Source organism: Leptosomus discolor, chromosome 20 (assembly GCF_034619465.1).
Source record: "Leptosomus discolor isolate bLepDis1 chromosome 20, bLepDis1.hap2, whole genome shotgun sequence".
NCBI lineage: Eukaryota > Metazoa > Chordata > Aves > Leptosomiformes > Leptosomidae > Leptosomus > Leptosomus discolor.
In genome coordinates, this window is record NC_141410.1 from 4,718,298 (window position 1) to 4,737,814 (window position 19,517).

General features: G+C 53.8%; 1 protein-coding gene across 1 annotated transcript in view; it reads right to left on the reverse strand.

Annotated features, from left to right (window-relative positions):
* Nucleotides 1-1,620: 1,620 nt before the first annotated feature.
* Nucleotides 1,621-19,517, reverse strand: part of KAZN (kazrin, periplakin interacting protein) — a 222,066-nt gene continuing 204,169 nt past the window's right edge. Inside the window, exons 4-10 of the mRNA XM_086476148.1 lie at nt 11,994-12,185; nt 4,273-4,409; nt 3,653-3,823; nt 3,115-3,304; nt 2,756-2,886; nt 2,436-2,486; nt 1,621-1,788 (exon numbers count right to left, since the gene is read on the reverse strand). Coding sequence (XP_086332274.1) covers nt 1,621-1,788; nt 2,436-2,486; nt 2,756-2,886; nt 3,115-3,304; nt 3,653-3,823; nt 4,273-4,409; nt 11,994-12,185 — 1,040 coding nt within the window. The remainder of the gene's footprint in view (nt 1,789-2,435; nt 2,487-2,755; nt 2,887-3,114; nt 3,305-3,652; nt 3,824-4,272; nt 4,410-11,993; nt 12,186-19,517) is intronic.

Below are 19,517 nucleotides of genomic sequence, written 5' to 3' on the forward strand. Positions count from 1 at the left end.
CCCCCCAAACCAAAAAAAAAACAACCAAAAACAGTATCAAAACGCTTCTCTGCAGAGAAAGATGCCATGGGGCAAATCCTGCCCCACCACCCCAGGCCCTCCCCTCAGCAGAGCCCAGGGGGGCTGGTCCCCCCCGCCTCCCCCATGGCCTCTCCGCATCATCCCGTTAGCAGGAATACACAGCGCGAGGGCATCGGCGGTTTAGTTCAGCGATTTAAGACAAAATACCCCTTTTTTTCAACCAGGGCGCGCGTATCGGAATTAAGAAAAATAATACACTATTATAGCATCATTAAATAAATCTTAATACACTTTTTTTTTTAAAGAGCTTAAAATTATATCGTAAGCATTAAAGCATAAGGTACTTATCTTGGCATAAGCAGAGCGCGGTGCGTGTTAGTGGGGAGGGGAAGCGGCTGCCGCGCCGGAGGGTGCTTTTGGACCATTTCCAGGGGATTTGGAAGCACAAGCTCCACCTGCGCTTAAAAATCACCCCGGCACCAGAAAACCCTCCCCAGCGGTGACTCGTACCGATTTCCCCAGCCCCCTCCCCTGACGGCAACGACACCCCAAACAGGATCGGGGCGGCCGGCCCCGGCCAGGCGACGTCTCGGGACACAGGGATATCTCGGGATATCGTCTTTCCCCTCCTCCCAGCTCATGCCGGATCCCCCAATTTTTACTCGAAGCAAAGGGCGAGCCCCCCAAAGGCAGGGAAAACCAGCAGGTCAAGCTCCCACCAGCTTCCCGACCCCGTCTGATTGCCTGGCATGTATTTAGGTTTGTCTTTTCCAAGGCGTTAAGTGCTCCTGGGGCATCTGCAGCCGTGGGGTGGGGGGTCCGCAGCTCCGGCACCCCCCCTGCCCCAGCAGCAGCTTCCCAGGACAGTACAGTACAAACACACCCTTCCTCCTCCCCGCCCCATCCCAACTGACGTGGAAAAATATAAAAATCCCAAAACTTCTGCAATAATTTAGTTAGAATAGCTCCTCTGGGTTTGTGCAAATAAATTAAAACAACTAAAAAGGAACGTTAAAACACTTATTTCCAGCCCGGCAGGCGTTACAACCAGCCCGTGTCGCCTCCGCGGGGTTCGGCCAGGAAGACATCACAGCGAATGAACATTTTCCTCTTTTTTTTTTTTTTTTTGTTTTTCTATTTTTTGTGTGTGTGTGTGTTTTCTCTCTAAGGTCCCTCAGCTGGGCAGGTCCTTCGTCCCCAAGCGAGGACATCCCGCGGGCTGGGCTCCAGAAAACAGCGGGTTTCGGACAAGAGACGTCACAAGCACAAAGTGCACAATATTTCTGGTATTTACAGAGACACAGCAGTCCTTCAAGTTTCAAGTTTCGTCAAAAAGGAGGAGGAAATAAAAAAAAAAACCAACAAAAACCAACCCAAACCGACAAACTGAAGCGACAACAAAGGAGTTACCGGTATGGGGGAAAAAAAAACAAAAAACAAAACAACACAAAAAAAGGGAAAAAACTGAAGTTACGACACAGCTGCATCGCTCCCAAGACAACAGGTAACACGTCCACAGGCGGGGCTGGGGTGGGGGTATGTACATCGGTGACGGCGAGGCCGGGGAGAGGCTCCCGGCGCTCGCCTGGCACGGGGGGGTCACCAGTCCGCGTCCTCCTCGATGTAGTAGTCGGGGGCCGTACCGTCGAAGAGGCCGGGGTCGAGGGACTTGCGCTGCTTCCCCCGGGCGAACACCCTGGAGATGGAGCCGAAGCCCATCTTCTCTTTCTTCTTTTTCCGTTTTTGGTCTTCCAGGTCCTCTAGAGACTGCGGCGGGGAGAGAGGACAGGAGTTTGGCCAACGAACTTTTCACTCGCCCCCACCCACTTGCCTCAAGGATGATGGACCGCAAGGTCCAGGTCCCAAAAAATAGTTGGGTTCAGGGTCAAAGCAACGCTAAGGTCCTGGACCAAAAAAAAAAATAATTTATTCCTGAAATACGTGTGGTAGAATTGGCAGCAAAATTGGGCCCCCTCCCCTCATTTCTGGGATTTTGGCTTCTTATTTCAACTGGCTCAGGATTGCAGCTCCAGGAATGCAAGGTCAGAGCAAGGGTCTGTCCACAGCTTGCAAAAATGCCCTGACGTTTTGGAGTCAAATACAGAAGAATAACCTGATCTATCCTGTGCCTTACAAACACCGGGACCGCGATGGGCCTCAAGCACAGCAACCGCCTATGGCGCTACCTGGATTTTGGGGCAAAGCACGGAAATCTGAGACATCTCAGACTTAAAATTCAGGACGGCTTCTGCTCTGTGGGTTTTTTTGTTTGGTGGGGGTTTTTGTTGTTGTTTGAGGGTTTTGTTTTTTTTTTTTACAAACCCAAATCGGTGCCTCTGAGCTCCCCCCCAAAGTCCTCGCTAGCGCAGGACCAGGTCTCACGAGCGAGATTTCAAGAGGGCTTTATGCCCTACCTGTACGATTGGGTTGTGCAAGTTCTTCTGTACCGGTCCAGGACTGTCCCCCTGCAGCAAAAGGCAACAGATCCAATTGAATCAGCCCGGGACCCCCCATCTCCACAGCAAAAAGCAGCTTGTTCTGGCAGCCGAGTGGCTCTGGCGCTGGGATAAACCCCCAAGAAAGCAGGTCTCCACGCCAGCAAACCTCCAACCCCTACCCCACCCCAAAACCAACCTCATTTTGGGAAGCAGAGGACCCGCAGCATCCTGAGCCCCTCTCCCCAGCAAGACCCACCCAGCGGGGAAGCAAGCCCCGCCATCATGTAGTGCCTTACGTTGCAGAGCGAGTGCGTTCGATGCCGGGGCGAGTTGATGTCGCTCGGCGTGGACGACCGGTCGCCCTCGGCCGCGGAGGCGTCGGAGATGATGGACGGCTGCCGGGAATGACAGGGACTCACTCTGACCGCTGGAAGGCAGAGGGGGGGCACCGGGGAGTTAACATCACGCCAGCAAACCTGACCCCACGCAAAGCCTCTGGCGCGCTTCCGAAAAACCTATTTTTGGGGTGTTTGGCCCATTTTTTTGTCCCCCTCTAGCAGGGAATAAGGCAGCTCCCCAAAACGGGTTGGGCCCCACACCCTGGGAACATGCCCATGCCCCAGTCTGTGGGTGGGGGGGCGGAGGGGGGGCTCACCTTGCCGGTCCGCCGAGTGCTGGGGGTGCGAGTGGTAGAGGGTCTGCTGGCTCTGCCGGATGGCGGCCGTCAGCGGGAGGTCGGCCTGCATCACCCACTCCTGGTTGCCGTTCAGCACCGTCTCGCCCGGCATGGCCAAGGAATGGCGCTTGGGGACATCCTTGGTCAGCGTGGCGAGGGACTGCTTGGCCTGGGGAAGGACACCAAGGTGGTGGTAGGGGGAAAACCCGTACGAACGTCTCCCGGAGCAGCAGAACCGTCAGCAACACGTTGCACCAAACCCGCCCTCCCCTTTGCAAGTAAAGACCCAAATTGTGTCGCTCCCTGCGCTGAGGATATCCAGGAATGCGGGTTTTTTTCTGCCAGTATTGCAATAACGCAACCGTGGCAGCAAACACTTAAATGCAATATTGCAATAAATACTGAACTTCAGCAAAACTCGCCGGGGTGTTTCAAAACTCAAGCTGCTGAGCCGAGCACGTGCAGCAGCGGCGCAGGGCTGACCCTCGAGTCGTGCCCGCTGCGTTATCGAGCTCACCATGGCCAGCTCGGCCTCCAGCTCCTTCATGCGGTTGTCTTTCAGGTCGAGCTGGGAGCGGAGGGCGCTGGCGTGGTCCGTCGCCTCCTTGGCTTGCCGCCGCAGCTCCCACTTCTCCCGCTCCAGGAGGTCCTTCTCCTTTGCCAGGGCTTTCACCGCATCCTCGCTCTCCTGCTGGGACACAGAGCGGCCATCAGGAAGGGGAAACCCACATGCTACTACAAACTCCTCTCCCACAACCCCTGTGGGACCACCTGACTGCTGCGGAGTCAAAGGGCAAGCAGCACCTCAGGGTGTCACAAGAGCCCTGTGCCAGCAGGGACAGCAGCAGGGAGCTGCGGAATGCGGCCAGTCACCCAAAAAGGGATGCCTGCCACATACCTGGGCAAAATTACACCGAATTTCTCAGGTCTGGCTCGCCAGCCCCATTTCCTCTGGTATTTATTTATCCTTAACCTGCTGCAGTCCAGCCCCTGCACCAGGGGAGCATCTGCCCAGCTGCAAGAGGCCACCAAGGGGCTTTGGTGGGTTTTTGCCTGATGGGGACCTGGGTTTTGCGCTCGTGCCACTGCTGGCCCCCCCTGTGCCAAGAGACCCCGGCGCTGGGCTCCCGCACTCACTTTCCGGTGCTGCTCGTAGTTCCTGATGAAGTCGCGGAGCTGCTCCTCGCGGCTCTCCAGCGTGGCGTACAGCTGCTGCATCTGGCTCACCAGGTCCGTCTTCTCCCCCTTCAAGCGCTTGCGGTCAGCTTTCATGGCTGCGGGAGAGATCACAGCTCGAGTGCGGGGGGCCATGGCAGCCCCCTTGCCTCTATCTCTCTTATTTTTCGAGGAAAAAGCACCAACGTTACGACCCCAGGGGCTGGTCTGGGAGCAGACACCCAAATCACCCGTGTTGCTGCACCCCCTGCATGCACCCAGCAGCCCCCCGAAACACGCAGCACATCTCCGCTGCGGCTTCTCATCATCGCCCACCCTCCACGGGGCAGCTCGGTCCCTGGAAAAGGAGATTCGGGAGCAAAACCGCTGCCGCGGCCTCAGGGCCCGGCACAGGAAAACCTGCTGCTCCCTTTCCAGGATAAATAAACCACAACTGGTTTATTTTTAGCAGCGAGGCGGATTCCTGCGGCGCTCCCACGAGCCTAGGGCATGGCTCCCCGAGCGTCCTCTTCCAGCTCAACGATGCCACACGGGGACAAGAGGATGGAGCGGGAAGCTGGGGGAGTGGAGGCACCACGGGATGAGATGAAACTGAGCCCTTCATGTTTTCCCTCTCCCACATGCCAGCGAGGGATGCTCGCTGACCACCGACACAGGGACAGCTTGCTGAAGTCTGGTAAAACCAGGAAGAATTACAGAAATACCACACAGGACAAGGGGCTTCAGTAATTTCTGCACGTTAAGCGCTTTGCCCAGCCTTGAACCTGGTCTTTGGCGGCACCGCAGAAAAGCCCCGCGGCTCCCTCCTCCAGATACACCCCACCCCACCAAAATAATGACCAATTCAGGAATCAGAATACAAACATGGCCTTTCATTCTAGGGAAGACTCCGCATGTTTTTCCACCCTGAGGAAGTGCTGCTCTCGAGGGAGTGGGACGGTATGAAACACCCTCTGCGCCTCCAACGCTCCCTGCGTTGCAAGCAGAGGAGCCTCGCGAGTTGTCCCTCTACGTTAAACCTCCTCCCTCCCCGTATCCACCAGAAAAACCAACCCTAAAGCCACCAAGAGCTGTCTGCATTGCAAAAGTCGCTAGAGGATGATAGCACCACCACGAGCAGGACCCCCCAGCTGCTTTCTGTTACACACTCATAACAGCATCTCCGCCGGCGTGCAGGCAGGGACAGCGCTGCGATCAGAGTTGCACCGCAGCCCCAGGCAGAATAAACTCTTCACGGGGGATCACCCAGCACCGTAGCTAATGTACCACCCTACCGCGCTGCAAGAGCCCCTAAATACGAGCAGCAGCCCTGCCCCGCCAGCTCTAACTCATTTCAACCACCTCCTGTGTCCCACCCGAGCTCCGTACAACGGCCGGCTCAAGGAGGGATTTCCTCGGGTAGGAGCTTCTTTCTGTGCACAGGTATTACCGCCAGTGCGTGCCGGGAAGATGCATAATACAACAAGTGCTTGGGATGGAGCCAGCCAGGAAGGAAGAGAACTTGCAGGTGAGTGGAGAAAAAGGTGTGGTAAAAAAAAAAAAAAAGTAAATCACACCGAACAGTGGAAGAGGAGGGAGATGTTTGGGACAACAGAGGTTTTTCTCTGTTGAAAACCAGGCAGTGAAACTCTTTGGACCAACTACTCTGCCATTAAACATCAGAGGTAAATCACAACCCAGAAAAACAACCAAGCAGCTAAGAAATGCCCCAGCAACGCCGTTGTCCCATGATAGGGTGTGCTTGTGATTTTTCCTTGCCCGCTTCAATGAATGTGACTCCTGCTGGGACAACTCAGCCCCTTCCAACACTGGGACCTTCCTTAGTTTTTTTTTTTCCAGCTTGGGGATTCACTACAGAAACCGTCTAAACATAATCACTACTGGACCACACTAAGTTTTTAAAAAAACACTTCCCCGCCCTCTGGGTGCATTTAATAACAACCTTTCCCCTGCCCAGTTATTCCACACGAACTCAAAACTTGCTGAAAAAGAAAAATGAAAGCTAAGTTGACCGAGCCGTACTGGGGCGAGATCCAGACTCCATGGAAGCCGGTACCCTGAGTCATCACCACGTGGGCTGCGACTCGACAACATGTTAACTGATTTGGGCTCTAGAGGGGGGATTTCTGCTCCTCGTCACCCTTCCCAGGCAGGGACGGTCTCAGCTCCATCCCTGTAGGATAACGTGCTGCTGAAAACCCCTCTATTTTCAAGCCCTTGAACACTTTGCAACACATACATATATATATATATATATTTATTTCCTCGAGGACATTGAGAGGCTCATATACAAATTTAAGTCACATTTGCATTCTCTGATGCTGGAGGCGACAAAAGGCTCCTAATGAATTTAATTAAATAGCAGGGCCCCTATAGCATACAACCTGCTTTAATTAGTCACAGCGTCCAGGGTAGATTTACCGAAACCGCTTCATCACTTGCCAACCACAAAAACAACTCAGAAGTACCGTTAGGAGAACAGTACGTACCATCTCCCAAGGTTGAACGTTTACCAATATTCACGGTGATCAGTACTGCATGATGAAGACTGACTTGAGTACTGCAAGAGCAGGTTTTTCCCTATTCGACCAACCGGACAATTTACCATTTGTTTCAGTTCGTATTTGAAAGATTTGCTAAAATTAATGCACTTTTTCCCCCCTCTATTACCACTGCTCTCCTTCCTCCAAAACCGATTAGCTCCTAAGCTTACAGAATATCTATCAGTCATTTGAAAACTTCATTCCCAACCCAATTATTAGGAAATTAATTGAAAGAGGCAAGAGAAAAATAAAAAGTTAGGCAGAAGTGAGCAGTTCGGGCTGCCAGCAGCTCCTGGACTGAGCACCGCTTGGTGCAGCAGCTTATTACGTTCTTAGCAAACACGCCCGGCTAATTACTCGGTCAGGGAAAACGAGCCATTGCAATCCGTGGCGCGACGGCAGGGGCAGCCAAGGAGGAATAAAGAGGGTTTTCACTTGCCATTGGGGTCACCCAAGGAGGTCAAACGGCTTTTTTCCTCAATCTGATGATCCAGGGCCAGGTTTCTGTACCCCGAGCCCCCGGGGAGTATCTAAATAAACTCCCCCACAGCCCATCTACACGGTGGGCTCTAGCAAAACCTCCGACCTGTTCCCAAACCCAGGACAACACAAGAAGCAAGAAATCCTAAACCCATACTGTGAACCAAAAGTATTTACCTCATGCAGCTTTTCTGCATTATTTACTTTCCCCTCCCACCCAAACCACACGACAGAAGTAGAGGGGGGGACCCACCAGCACCCCCTCGGTGCGATAGGGGAGAGGTTGGGAATGGCGGCGTGAATCCCCCAGCTCTCACCACCACCCCCAAAACCCCGCCTGCACCATTCATCCTGCGCGAGGTCAACCTGCGCTCCTGTCACTTGAGCTTCCACCTCCTGCCATGCGATCCGTCCCCCCGAGCATCGCTCCTTCAGGAGAAGGATGATGGACACAGAGCAGTAACGGTATCTGCTCTGTGCTGGTGTCCTCTCGCAGCCAAAACAATTAAAAATCCCCCCCCCCAGTGCCTTCTGTTTCCAGCTTTACCTAACGAGCCGAAATCTAATTGCTCCGATGCGCCAACGTGAGCGGCACAGCCTTGCCCGGGGCAGCAGCACGGACGAAACCGCCCAGCGATGCCACCACCGAAGGTGTCACCACCCCACAGCCCCTGTCTGGCCTCAACATCTAACAGCTTCTGGATGGAGATTAGCTAGTGTGCGCTAAAAACCAAGCATCTCCCCCCCCTAAGATGGGGGCTGCTATAAATACCACCTGCCTCTTTGAAGTTATTATTATAAAATGAAGGGAAAACGAGGCGGTGGTGCCTGCACCAACCATCCCAGGTCTGCGTAGAGGACATACAGATATTAATTAGTCTGACCACCTTGGCCACATAATATTAGATGAAAACCAATGATGTTCGGAGCATAGGAACAGCGCCTCCGCCTGACATCCTCCTCCTGGGACGAAGTGGCAGAGCCCAAACACCATCCAGGGCTCTGGCAGCGGACGCAGCCTACCCAGCCCACCTCTGGCCATCCCCAAGAGCAGCTCCCATCCGCTTGTGAGTACTTCTCTCGCCCTGTGCAATGTGGATTTTCATGACAGAAACAGATTTGGAGCCAACTTTACCACTTACTGATTCACGTACTTATTTTCTAACGTGGGGAAAGGCATCCTCGAGGGGCACCGCTCAAGCCTTGGTCACGCCCCAGGCAAGAGGAACGTGTAAACCCATCCTGTCCCATTAACATTCACTTCATTTCTCCTGTTTCTCCATCCCAACCATGAAATTCAATATTGTCACCATGACTAACCCATAAAATCGGTCAGCCCTGCGCAGGAATTGCAGCGCCGCTCCTTGCTTTGTAATTAAATAGGCGCGTGCACGCTCCCCGGGCGCAGCCTCGTCATCTGCAGAGAAGATCTTGCCATGGAAGATGTCAACGTTACGCGGCGCCGGGCAGAGCCGGCACTCGCTCCTGGGCGGGCGGAGGTGCGGTGCAAGCAGGAAATTCGAGTGCTGCGTCGAATTTCAGGAAAAAACTAGGTGAGGCATTTGCCTTAGGGGAAATTCACCTGGAAACACCCTGCTATGAGGCCAAGAGCTTTCCAAACCAGACCCACAACGGTCAACAAGTGGACAATGACTTCTGCTGTGAATTTAAGGCGGGTCTTCAAGGCAAAAGACTAGGTTTTCTGTACAGAGCCCCAGATCCTTTTGGTAGAGAGTGCTTCCTCATCTGGGTCCATGGCTGGAACACCCATCTGCTGGGGACATCCACCTTCAGGGACAATCCATCTGCCAGGACACTCGTTCACCCATTTCTTTGCTACCCACCCTCTTGTTGCAGCCAGCCAGAGGCACTGGGGGTTTCTGCAGGAGGCTTGTCCCAGCCCAAGTGCCATCCTCGGGGGGGGTGTCACAGCTCCGAGATGCAGGTTTGGGAAGAAGACGACCGGGCTACAAGACATTTGTGCAGCAGACATGAAGTCGATTCATGCCTTTCCGAGCAGCCAGGAAAGCCAGCCTGAGGTCTCCACTTTGGCACTCGAAAAGGAAACAAAACCAGGTTTGCTCTCCGCGTGATAATCCCGCAGGCGAGCTCCAGCATATTGGATAAACCTTCCCAGAAACAGGGTTTCCGCCATTAGCCCACACACTCATAGATGTCACCCAGCCAAGAGGCTCCTCAAGTCCTCCAGGCACTCGGGCACAGTCCCTTCTCGCAGCAGGACCCAGCAGTAATAAAGCTGTCTGCAGCTTCTCCCGTTGGAGATTTCCACGTCAGAACTCCAGACCACATCCACCCCTTTCCAGCCAGGGAAAAAAAATTAACAGTGCTAACACCGTAAGCAGGATACCGAGTCCCAGCCCCAGCAAAGGGGAAGAGGACACTAGGATACGGTGCTAAGGGATTTTATTTGGAGGTTAATTGATTTTTTAAAAAAAAAGAAGTGCCAGAAGTGGAACTACCCCAGAAAAAGGAGCCATAAAGACGCATAAAGCCCAGCAAACCCCGCCAGCAAACCATCTCCGCTTCCCTCTGCATTAAGGCCCGGTGAGCCAATATCTATCTGAACCGGCTGCGTTGTGCTTCCAGGCTCAAAGCCAGCAACGACGACGGATTTCCACAGAACTCCTCTGCTCGTGACATGACACACGACCCAACGCGGGATGCTGCAGCCGATGCGGCCGGGCGCGGGGCGTCCTTCAGCGAGGACGGCGGGGTGGTGCAGCCACGCACGCTGAGGGGAGGGAGGTGCTCTTGGGAAATGCTCTCTGGCTGTGGGACACGACCGACACAACCCCCTGAGCTACAAGACAGCACAGCCAGGTTTCCCCGAGCTCCTTCCACTGCCTTATCCTGCAGCTCCTTAATACAGAGCCGTTGCCTCCCCTACACCTTTATCAGCAGATACATTGCTCCTGGTAGAACCATTCACCAGGCACAGTTACTGCCTTTTTTTCCCTCCCCTTTTGGCTACATTTCTCTACGGACAATTTTTCACAAAAAAAGAAAAAGGAGATTTTTTTTCTCCCCCCTCCAGCTGCTCATCCTGTTTCCACATTACCCATCTCCGTGGCTCTGCTAAGCCTCCTCTGCTGCCCAGCGCCTCCAGCCCAGCTCGCGGGGCTGGATCCAGCACAACAAGCTTTTCCAAACTACGCAAAAGCTTTCCAATATTGCAGGGGAGGAAAGGAGTATCGATTTAAAAAGGCTTCTTGTTATGCGCCTTTCCAAGTGCAAGCTGAGATTCCCTCTTCCGAGCCATCACACCTGCAGAGAAGCCCTGGAAAACCAATCCCAGCAGCTCATACAGTGGGCAATAAAAGCCCAATAAAAACCCAACATTATATTACTTAAATACTCAGCATTCTCAAGCCAAACTCACTTTTTCTCTGTACTACCCTCCACAGAAGCGCTTATGACCTCACTGCAGCTTCTTAGATGACTTTTTTTTTTGGTGAATAGTCTTAAAATAGCTCTGCTTTTCTGTATTTTGCAGTTATCAGCACTTCTCCTTCCCTGTCCACACACAGCAAATATTCTTTAATTACAGTTTTTCTTCTCCAAGTACGGCTTTATAAACCCAGAGCATTTCCTGCTGCCGGAGGCTGCACCAGTGGCGTGGCAGGGGCAAGACTTTAAGGATATTTTGGCTGTTACTAATTTAGAGGGATCCTTTTGCAAGTCAGAGAGCCATCAAACAAAACTTTCTGAAATCCCCTCCCCAAATATAGACTCAGCCCAATCCCCTGCCCTCCTCCCCCTGCATCTCAGCATCCCGGGCTGGGAGCGGTGGGAAGATGCAGCAGGCTGGGGCTCTCCCGCCCCGCAGCTCCTCACGTGCCTCTCAGCTTCTGAGCCTGAAAACTTTTGACAGCCTCTCTTCATAATCCGCAAACGCAAGCTGACAAGTGGAAGTTATACTCGGTATGTCGGGGATTTGAGATGATATTTAGAGCCGCGGCGCTGCCAGGGTTTGACGCACAAGAGCTTTCCCCTGCTCAGGAACATCCCCTGGCTCCGGCTAACAAACCGTCCTGCCCGGACTTCTTGTCAGTTCGTTTTTCGGGAGGAAAAGCTGCAACGTTGCGTTTTGCTCTGCACAGCCCCGACCACCACGGGAAAACACCCACGTCAATGCCTGATGAAAGGAGACGACCCTGCGCGTCACCTGGAGACCCAGCCTCTGCTTTCTGCCGTGCTCCCGGTAACTCCACACGGAGTAAGGACAATCACACTCACCGGGGAACTCGCTGCTTCCCTCCTAAGAATCCGAGGGGCCCAAATCCAACCCACCCCCCCTTGCGAGCGTCTCCAGCTGCGTTTCAGCTGCTCTGTTGGCTCTACTCTATAGCTAGCCATAGAGGAGTTACCTTGCAATGCTACAACCCTGCCACACACACCTCGTTTCCCAGCCCGTCGCTGCACCCTGGTCCTTCCCGGCCTCGCACCGCTGGGGCAGGACAGCGGGGGCATCCCCAGGAGCGCTGCCCTGACATCAAACCCCCCGCCACGTGGACGCAGCGAACACACGCTACGTAGTCCAAACGAAAAGGACGGCTCCTCCTTTCCTCATTCATCAACTTCTTGAAACTTTAGGGTCCCGGGGAGGGGTGTGTGAGCAGAGGGACGCGCAGCCCTTACCCTGCAGAGCCTCCTTGGCGCGCGCCAGCTCCTGCTCCTTCTGTGCCAGCTGCACCTTCAGCTCGGTGGCCGAGAGCACCTCCGGCGACTTGCTGCCGTGCGTCTCCTCCAGGTCTTTCGTCAGCATTTCCTTCATTTGCCGGAGCAGGTGAACCTCCTCCTGCAGCTGGGCCACCTCCTCCCGCAGCAGCGCTGGAGGAAAGAGGAGACACAATGTGAGGAAACGACCGACAGCTCCCGGCAGAGCCCCACGCCCCCGCTGAAAACTCGATTCCTGGGCAAAGGCTGTTGGGGTGACACCCCCCCTCAGCTTGCAAAACCGCTTTGCACAGCCCAAAACCTGCGGCGGTGCTCGCAGCACCCCGGGAATGGAGGAGAAGGAAGGGACGTGATGGGGAGGGCTCTCCACTGGGTATTAGTTTCTCAGATTTAAATTAAAAAATACTAATATATAATGATGATAATAAACCAAGAGGCACCTCCCCATCCAAACCACTCACTGACAGGGTGCTCGTACGGCAGTGTCCAACAGAGGCTGCCGAGCTCCGCTATGCCCCGTACGATACGCTTCAGCTCTGCCTCCGGCCATCCACACAACCAGGCTGTGCTCCTCGCAATTCAACAAAACCACTCTGAGACCAGAAAGCGGAAGATGACGCTTTCACCTGCAGACCCGAATCCTGATTTTTTTTTTCAGATTTACATCCAGTGACCACTACACCCCTCAAAGCAGCCTGGTGCATCCCAAGCCCAGGTCCCCTCTGCAGCAGGCACCGGGAGAAGCTCCAGCGACCTCATTTCCTACGGCTGCGCACTCTGCTTAGTGTAATAAAGTGCTTTTCTGCTGTTTCCACACTGCACAATTCGCCCTCTTCTTCCCTCACTGTCCTTTTCCTGCAAAACACTTTTGGGCTGTGCATGCGCTGCTGCAACCCTTTATACGAGCCAGGCATCGTGATCCACCGTGACTCACGCGAGCGTGTGAACAGTTGGATTTTCCTTTTGAGAACACGCAGAGAACACCCCTTCCTTATCCGAAGGGGCGTACTGATTTCTCGGGTTTGCACCATGCCCTTGGACACGGGGAGGAAAAAAGCTAATCCCTCAGGATGTGCATTACAGTTACCGGAAAAAATAACATGTAAATAAAAAATAAACATCCCCTCTCCAAGCTACAGCGGTTGGGTCCTTTCCCCAGTGCCACCATGTATCCACCAGCCTGGGGAACAGCTGCTGGGCATGAAATATGGGGGTTTTTTCCCCCCTTATTTTTGCTAAGGTCCCCCCGCACGTGCGCCAGGCTGTTTCCTTTCAGCCCCGTCGGGGAGGTGACGCCGGCAGCAGGACAGGGAGCGTCGGCTCCCCCCAGCCCGGCCAGCAGCTGCGCCAGGAAGGCATAAAAATCTGGTTTGCATACTTGAAATGCTTCCCGTACGAAAACTGGCAAGGCCCCATTCTGTAAATTATTTAGCAATAAAGTCACTAACGAGGAACAGTCCGGCTCCGGGCTGGGGATTTCGGCGCAGTCCAAAGTGCTTTCTTGAAATCTGTGCAAAAAGCAAGAACCAAGAGGCGGCCAAGACCAAAGGCACCTTCCGCAGGAGCTGCGGGAACGTCTCCCTTCCAGCTTTTGGGAACCCAGGGGCAGGGGTGATGCGAGGGACTTGTACATGGTGTAATATTTACTGTGCAAGACCCACCCAGCACCTTCCCCGTCCCCAGAAAGCCCCACAAGACCCCACAAAACAACAGCGGCTGCCGCTATTTGCTCTTCCCCCAACAACTGATAACTCATTTTCACCTTTCCTCACAAGCTGCTTCACCCAGGAGGTAACAGCGGGTGAATTCCCTGGCAAACCATTAACTGGAAGAGGAGGATCCCACCAGGGCAGCTTGCGCAAGGGTGAACGATCCTGCTGGATTTCTGCAAATTGCAGCATTTTGGTGGGAATCCAAGAAAATCTGCACACCACCCCACCCCCCCGCCACAGCTTCAGGGAAGGGAGGGGGGAAACAAGCCCAAGGAAGGGCAGCCCAGAGGGGAATTCTGCAGCAGATAATCCCGGAGGACTCCTCTGGCATGGCCCAAAGCAGATTTGCAGCTGCTTTTTACAAAGCTCCTTTCCATAAAGCACTGCACAACACGGCTTCCCCCAGACCGCACCGTTCCTCTCTGGTCCCGGTTAGAAAACGGCAAAAAAACTCAAAAACATTCCTCCTCCAAAGCATGCAACAAGGCAATTTAATCCCCAATTTAGCGCCCGGCTCCTGATACAGGCAGAAACTACTGAAAGATTAAAATCCAAGCTCCGTAAGAAGCTATAGGTGCAATCTGGAAAGGAGCATGCAGCACCACGCTCCTCACCCCACCGGCTGCTGGATGCACGGCTTCGTCCACAAGCCAAAGCCTACAGAGAAACCTGATTTATTGAAGTTGGGATCAGTCAGATACCCGAAGTTCTTGCATTTTTATATATATATATATAATTTAAGATACATATATACACACATACACAATGGATTGTGCTTTGCCAAGATTTTTTTTGCAATATACATCTATTTTGCACTACTGCAAAGCACAATCCCTTTTTTTTATATATATATACACACATATAAAAATTGCAAAGCACAATCCACAAGGTTTGAGTAAACCTTACACCGCTCGCTAGGCTCAAACAGCCCAAGACACACCATCAGCTCTTTTCATACTTCGCGAAGTGTTGCAGTCCTTCCCAACTCCCAACTGGGGCTTCCGCTGATGTCTTTGCTGTAAGAACCAGGAACGGGCTCTTGGAGGCAAGTCAATCCCTCCGCACTCCTCCCAGCAAGTTTTTAAAGGGTTTTCTGGGAAAGAAGCTGGCGTTTCGGGGAAGCAACAGGAGTGACAGCATCTCCTGCTCTCCTCAGTTTCCTTTGGAAACCACTTCTTGGGCCATTTCTCGCATTGTATCAAGCTTCTTCATAGGCCCTGCTGCCGGGTGCCGGGGCTGGACCAAAGCAGGGATCCCAGACACCACCTTACACCTGTAATTATCCTCATTTGCATCCAGGATTTCCACCCTGCTCTGACATTTCCCTGGGCTCCCTGACCTTCCCAGCCCATTGGTGCTCATCACAGCAAAAGTTATCCCCCCAAAAGCCAATCGCCCCCTCCCAGCACCGAGCGCCTGCTCGCCATCGCTCCCCTGCAAGTTTCCATCCTGTCCTAACCGGCACCTCCAGCTCATGAGGGTCCTATGGAGAAAGCCTGTTTTATTTGCACCAGTTGCATTAAGAGAACGACTCAGCTTGAAAAGGAAATTTTAACTTCGTCTTAAAACAGGAGGGGAAAAAAAATTCCCTGCTGCTATGCCAGGTTTAAGTACCTAAATAAACGATCCAAAAAGTGCTATTTGCAGGCAGCTCTCGGTGATTGTTACAGAAAAGTTCCAATAACAGGGAAAATAGGCCAAATTATTCAGGAACCTCATTTCAGCCTCTATTTCTTCCACATTCAGACAGCTCGGCGGGAACTTCCCTATGCTTTCCTGCGACCTGGCTGGGTCTGTGCCTTTATTTGAAGCCGTGAAGGAGCTGCACTTGGCTTGAAGTGAGCATCAGCCCTCTTGAACTGGGACCTGGGCTCAGCGCCCCACGTGCATCCAAATCACGATGCAAAAATATGATTCCTAGAATAGAATAATTTTTTTTTTTTTTTTTTTTTGGCAGCTCAACCTTGCAAGCATCGCCATACTGGTGTGCTAAGTTAAATTTGCTATTAGGAATTGCCTCCCAAATCCAATAACCCCAATGCAAAAACCTTCCACAGCGCATTTTCCCCAGAATTTCTGCCCCCCCCCTTTTTTTTTTTTCCCCCTCCTTTTTTTTAACCTTTTTAGGGGTGAGGGGGTGTCTGTGCATTGTAGTTCCCGAACCTCCCCAGGGGAAGGAGGTATCATCCGCACGGTCAAGCCCAGTCGCATGCCAGTTCATTCCAGCCCCTTCCAAATCTGCCACAAGTGGGAAGCGATTAAATTAATGCAACTTCAACATTTCCTGGACTAATCAACAAAAACTACCACTCACGCTGAAATAAGTGGCTGTTAATTTTATTTCAGCTGATAGCATTAAACTTCCACAACACTGCCGGGTTCTGCATCTTTCATGCTTTAAGCACTAGTTAGTGTCAACAGACAATGTAATTAAGATCTTTTTGGTTTTTCTGAACTGCAGTGAACACCTCCAGACAGCATTTGGGGCTGAAGTTTCCACTCCAGCTCCTGCAAATCCCACCTTGGACTGCTCTCAGCCAATCCACCAGCCATGCAGCAGCAAAGCCTTTTACTGGCCTTGGAGGAGGTATCACTTTAAAAACATCCATTTAAAAGCCTTTTTTTCCCATGTAACTCAGCTGACTCGATTGCCATACACGCATTTCTGTCTTTGGAGGTACATATTAAAAATTAATGCAGTATAAATGACAAAGTTTATGTTGGTGAAATTACTATCTTTGGTGAAAGCTGCATTTGTGCCGCTTTTGCAAGTTTACCAGCAAGATGGCTTTTGCTTCGCTGGGCACAAGTCAAGGGGTTGTTTTTTTTTTTATCCAGGACATCAGCAGGAAAATGGCAAGAAGACAGAGAGAAAAGCCTTGCTTGTGGACCAAGAGCTTAAGTATAGTGGTAGAATCACCCCAAAGGGTGATTTCACAGGCCCTGCATAGGGATGCAAATAGAGGAAAAAAAGGGGCAAAAATGGTAAAATGCAACATCTCTGTGCTAACAGCATCAGCCAACAGACCCTCACCCGCCAAGAGCACAGCACAACCCTTCATCCCTGCTCCCTCCTGCAGAGCTTTGACTCAGAATAGATAGATAAATACACATATACACACACAAATATATACATGTACGTACACCTTCGTCCTGAGATGGGAAAGAGAAAGGTCATAGGATAAAGAATATTATTAGAAGAAAACAATGATTCAAGCCCCAGAGAGCGCTGAGCTAGTACTTACAGAGCATCTCATTGCCTTTGACCATTAAGTAGCTCCCCAGCTTGGGACCCACATCTTGCAGAAAGGTTCAACCAGCTGCTCCTCCCAAATAGCCTGCATGATCTAACAGCTTTCCCCTCTCAGCACATCTTTGCAAGGAGTAATTTGGAGCAAAAAGCATAAATCGCCGGGCACAGGGCTGGGTGACAGCCAGGGGCAGAGCAGTGAGTCCGACCGCAACCCGCAGAGCACAGGCCGCACTCAAGACAGCACTTGGTCCACACAAAAGGCGCTTGATTTTGCAAAAAGACCCAGTTACCACCGCCGCCCGGGACCCGCTGGTGCAAAGCCAACACGTCCAACCTCCCCCTTCGACACCTGGACGCCCCGACGGACTCGCAGCGGCTCAACACCAAACCCCACGCACCATCTTCTCCTTGTGGGGATACGCACAAGGGTCCATCATTTGTCCATCGCTCCTTCAGCCCAGCCCCGCTGCCGCACACCCCAGCTACAGCCCCGGCCACTGCATCTCCCGCATCACCGTGGTGCTCCACGACCTCGGAGGAGTTGTCGGCCGCCACCGCTCGCCTCCTGAGCAGGCACCAACGCTGAGCTTCTCAGGCTAATAAAGTGAATTTTGGCTTCACGCTTCTATCTTTTACTTTTAAAGAACAAAGCTTTAGATTGCATCCCCTGCTACTGCCGTGATGCTGCAAGCGAGCAAGCTGTCCCGCCTGGACACGGGTACAGACATCCTTTCACAAGTTCGGGTTAAAGCTTTCAACCTACAAGTGTAAAATCCTTGCAAACACCATTTTTGAGTGTTTCCAGAGGTAGACACCGGCTCAGCGCTTCCATACAGTCGCAGCCCTGGGATGGGACCCCCAGTCATACGCCTTGACCGTGCACCATCGGGCAGGATGCGCAGGGACCACCTGCCTGCAAAGTTACCCCCCATGCCCTGACACCCCCCAAAAAAAGAATTTTTCCCAGGAAGCTGAAGCCTGCTAGCTCGGCTGCCCCGGCCCCACGCTGATGGGCGTCTCGCAGCAGATGTAAAGAAATAAAACCTGATATAAACTTCCCATGCACGCTGGCAAGGGTGGGGGGTCAGCGGGGCTCCAGAGGCAGGCTGGGGGTTGCAAAGGCTTTCAAAGGCACACACGGCTCAAAAGCAGCCGGCTGGTGGGCTGTGACCTCCGCAGCGGCCCCGGGAGCCGGCCGCCGAGCCCTCTTAACGGAGAAGCCCAACTTCTCCGTAAGACAAAATGGACTACGGGGTGCCGGGAGCCGCCCGCCCGCCCGCCCTCCCCACTGCCGCGGGGGAGCCGAAGCCCCTCGCCCCTGCCCTGAGATTCGCTCTCGGCGCGGGGGGGGGACAGGACCGTGACCCGCAGCCACCCTCCTGCGCGGCCCCGGCGAGCTTCGAGGCGCGCTCGCCAGCCATCCGGCGTTGTTTTGTTTCTCCCAGGAGGAAGCGAGCTACAACGGCACAAAGCAAGCAAAGGCAAAGACATGCCCGGCGGGCTGCATCCCCCCCCCTGCGCGGCCGTGGGGCTGCCCCCCGGGGACCCCCTTTACCTGCGTGGGCTAAGCAGGGGCACAGCACCCTGCCCTGAGCATCGTCCCCCGCCGCCCCTCGCCGTCCCCAGGGAGCCGAACAATAGGCCGGGCGTGGAGGAAAGCCGCGCTCGCAGCGGCACGTCGCCGGTTTGCTCTCCTCCTGCTCCGACTTCATGGCGGGGAACGGCAGGATCGGGGGGTCCCCTGGGTGGTTGGGGGTCCCCAGGCGGGCAGGCTCCTCCTCAGCACAGCACGGAAGTACGGCGGGCGCTACCTGTGCCGGGAATTTGACCCCTCGCCGGTCATCGAGTTTCCCCGGCCTGATGTCACGGCGGCAGAGGAGTGGCTTTGCCCGCCGCCAAGCCAAGGTGCGCGGGATGGGGGGGCCCGGAGCAGGCGAACGGCTCTCCCCGCCGTCCCGGAGCAAAGGGCTGCGCAGGAACACGGAGCCCGGCCGGCGGCGGAAATGATTCCCGGCTCGCCGGCCATCGCTCTTGCCGCCACCCACCGAGCAGGCGGCAGCAGATAACGCCCGCGACGTCCCGGCCGCACCGGCTTGGCCACCGCGCTGGAGTTTGCAACACTCGGCCATCGCCGGCAGCGCGCCGGGGAAACTGAGGCACGAGGAAGGTAACACACCGCCAAGCAGCCCCGTCTCCTGCATACGGCTCGTGGCAGCTGTTCCTTGCAAGGAAACAGATGCAGGATGTTTTTAAAAATTTTGTTTTTTTGCAATGCCATCACTATTTATTCGGTCCAGGCAGGTTACAACTGCACAACGCTCGTGGCTGCGGGAGCACCATCGCAGACCAGACCCCCCCCCCCCCCCCTTCCTGCAAACCGCCAGGGTTGGACCCACAGCGAGAAAGGGCAGAAAGGGGGAGCTGGTGGGACGGGCTGAGCAGAGACATGGCAAAACCCAGTGAGAAAGTAGGAGCCACTTGCGTTTCTATAATAAAAGCCCAACCCCCCAATACCCCGCA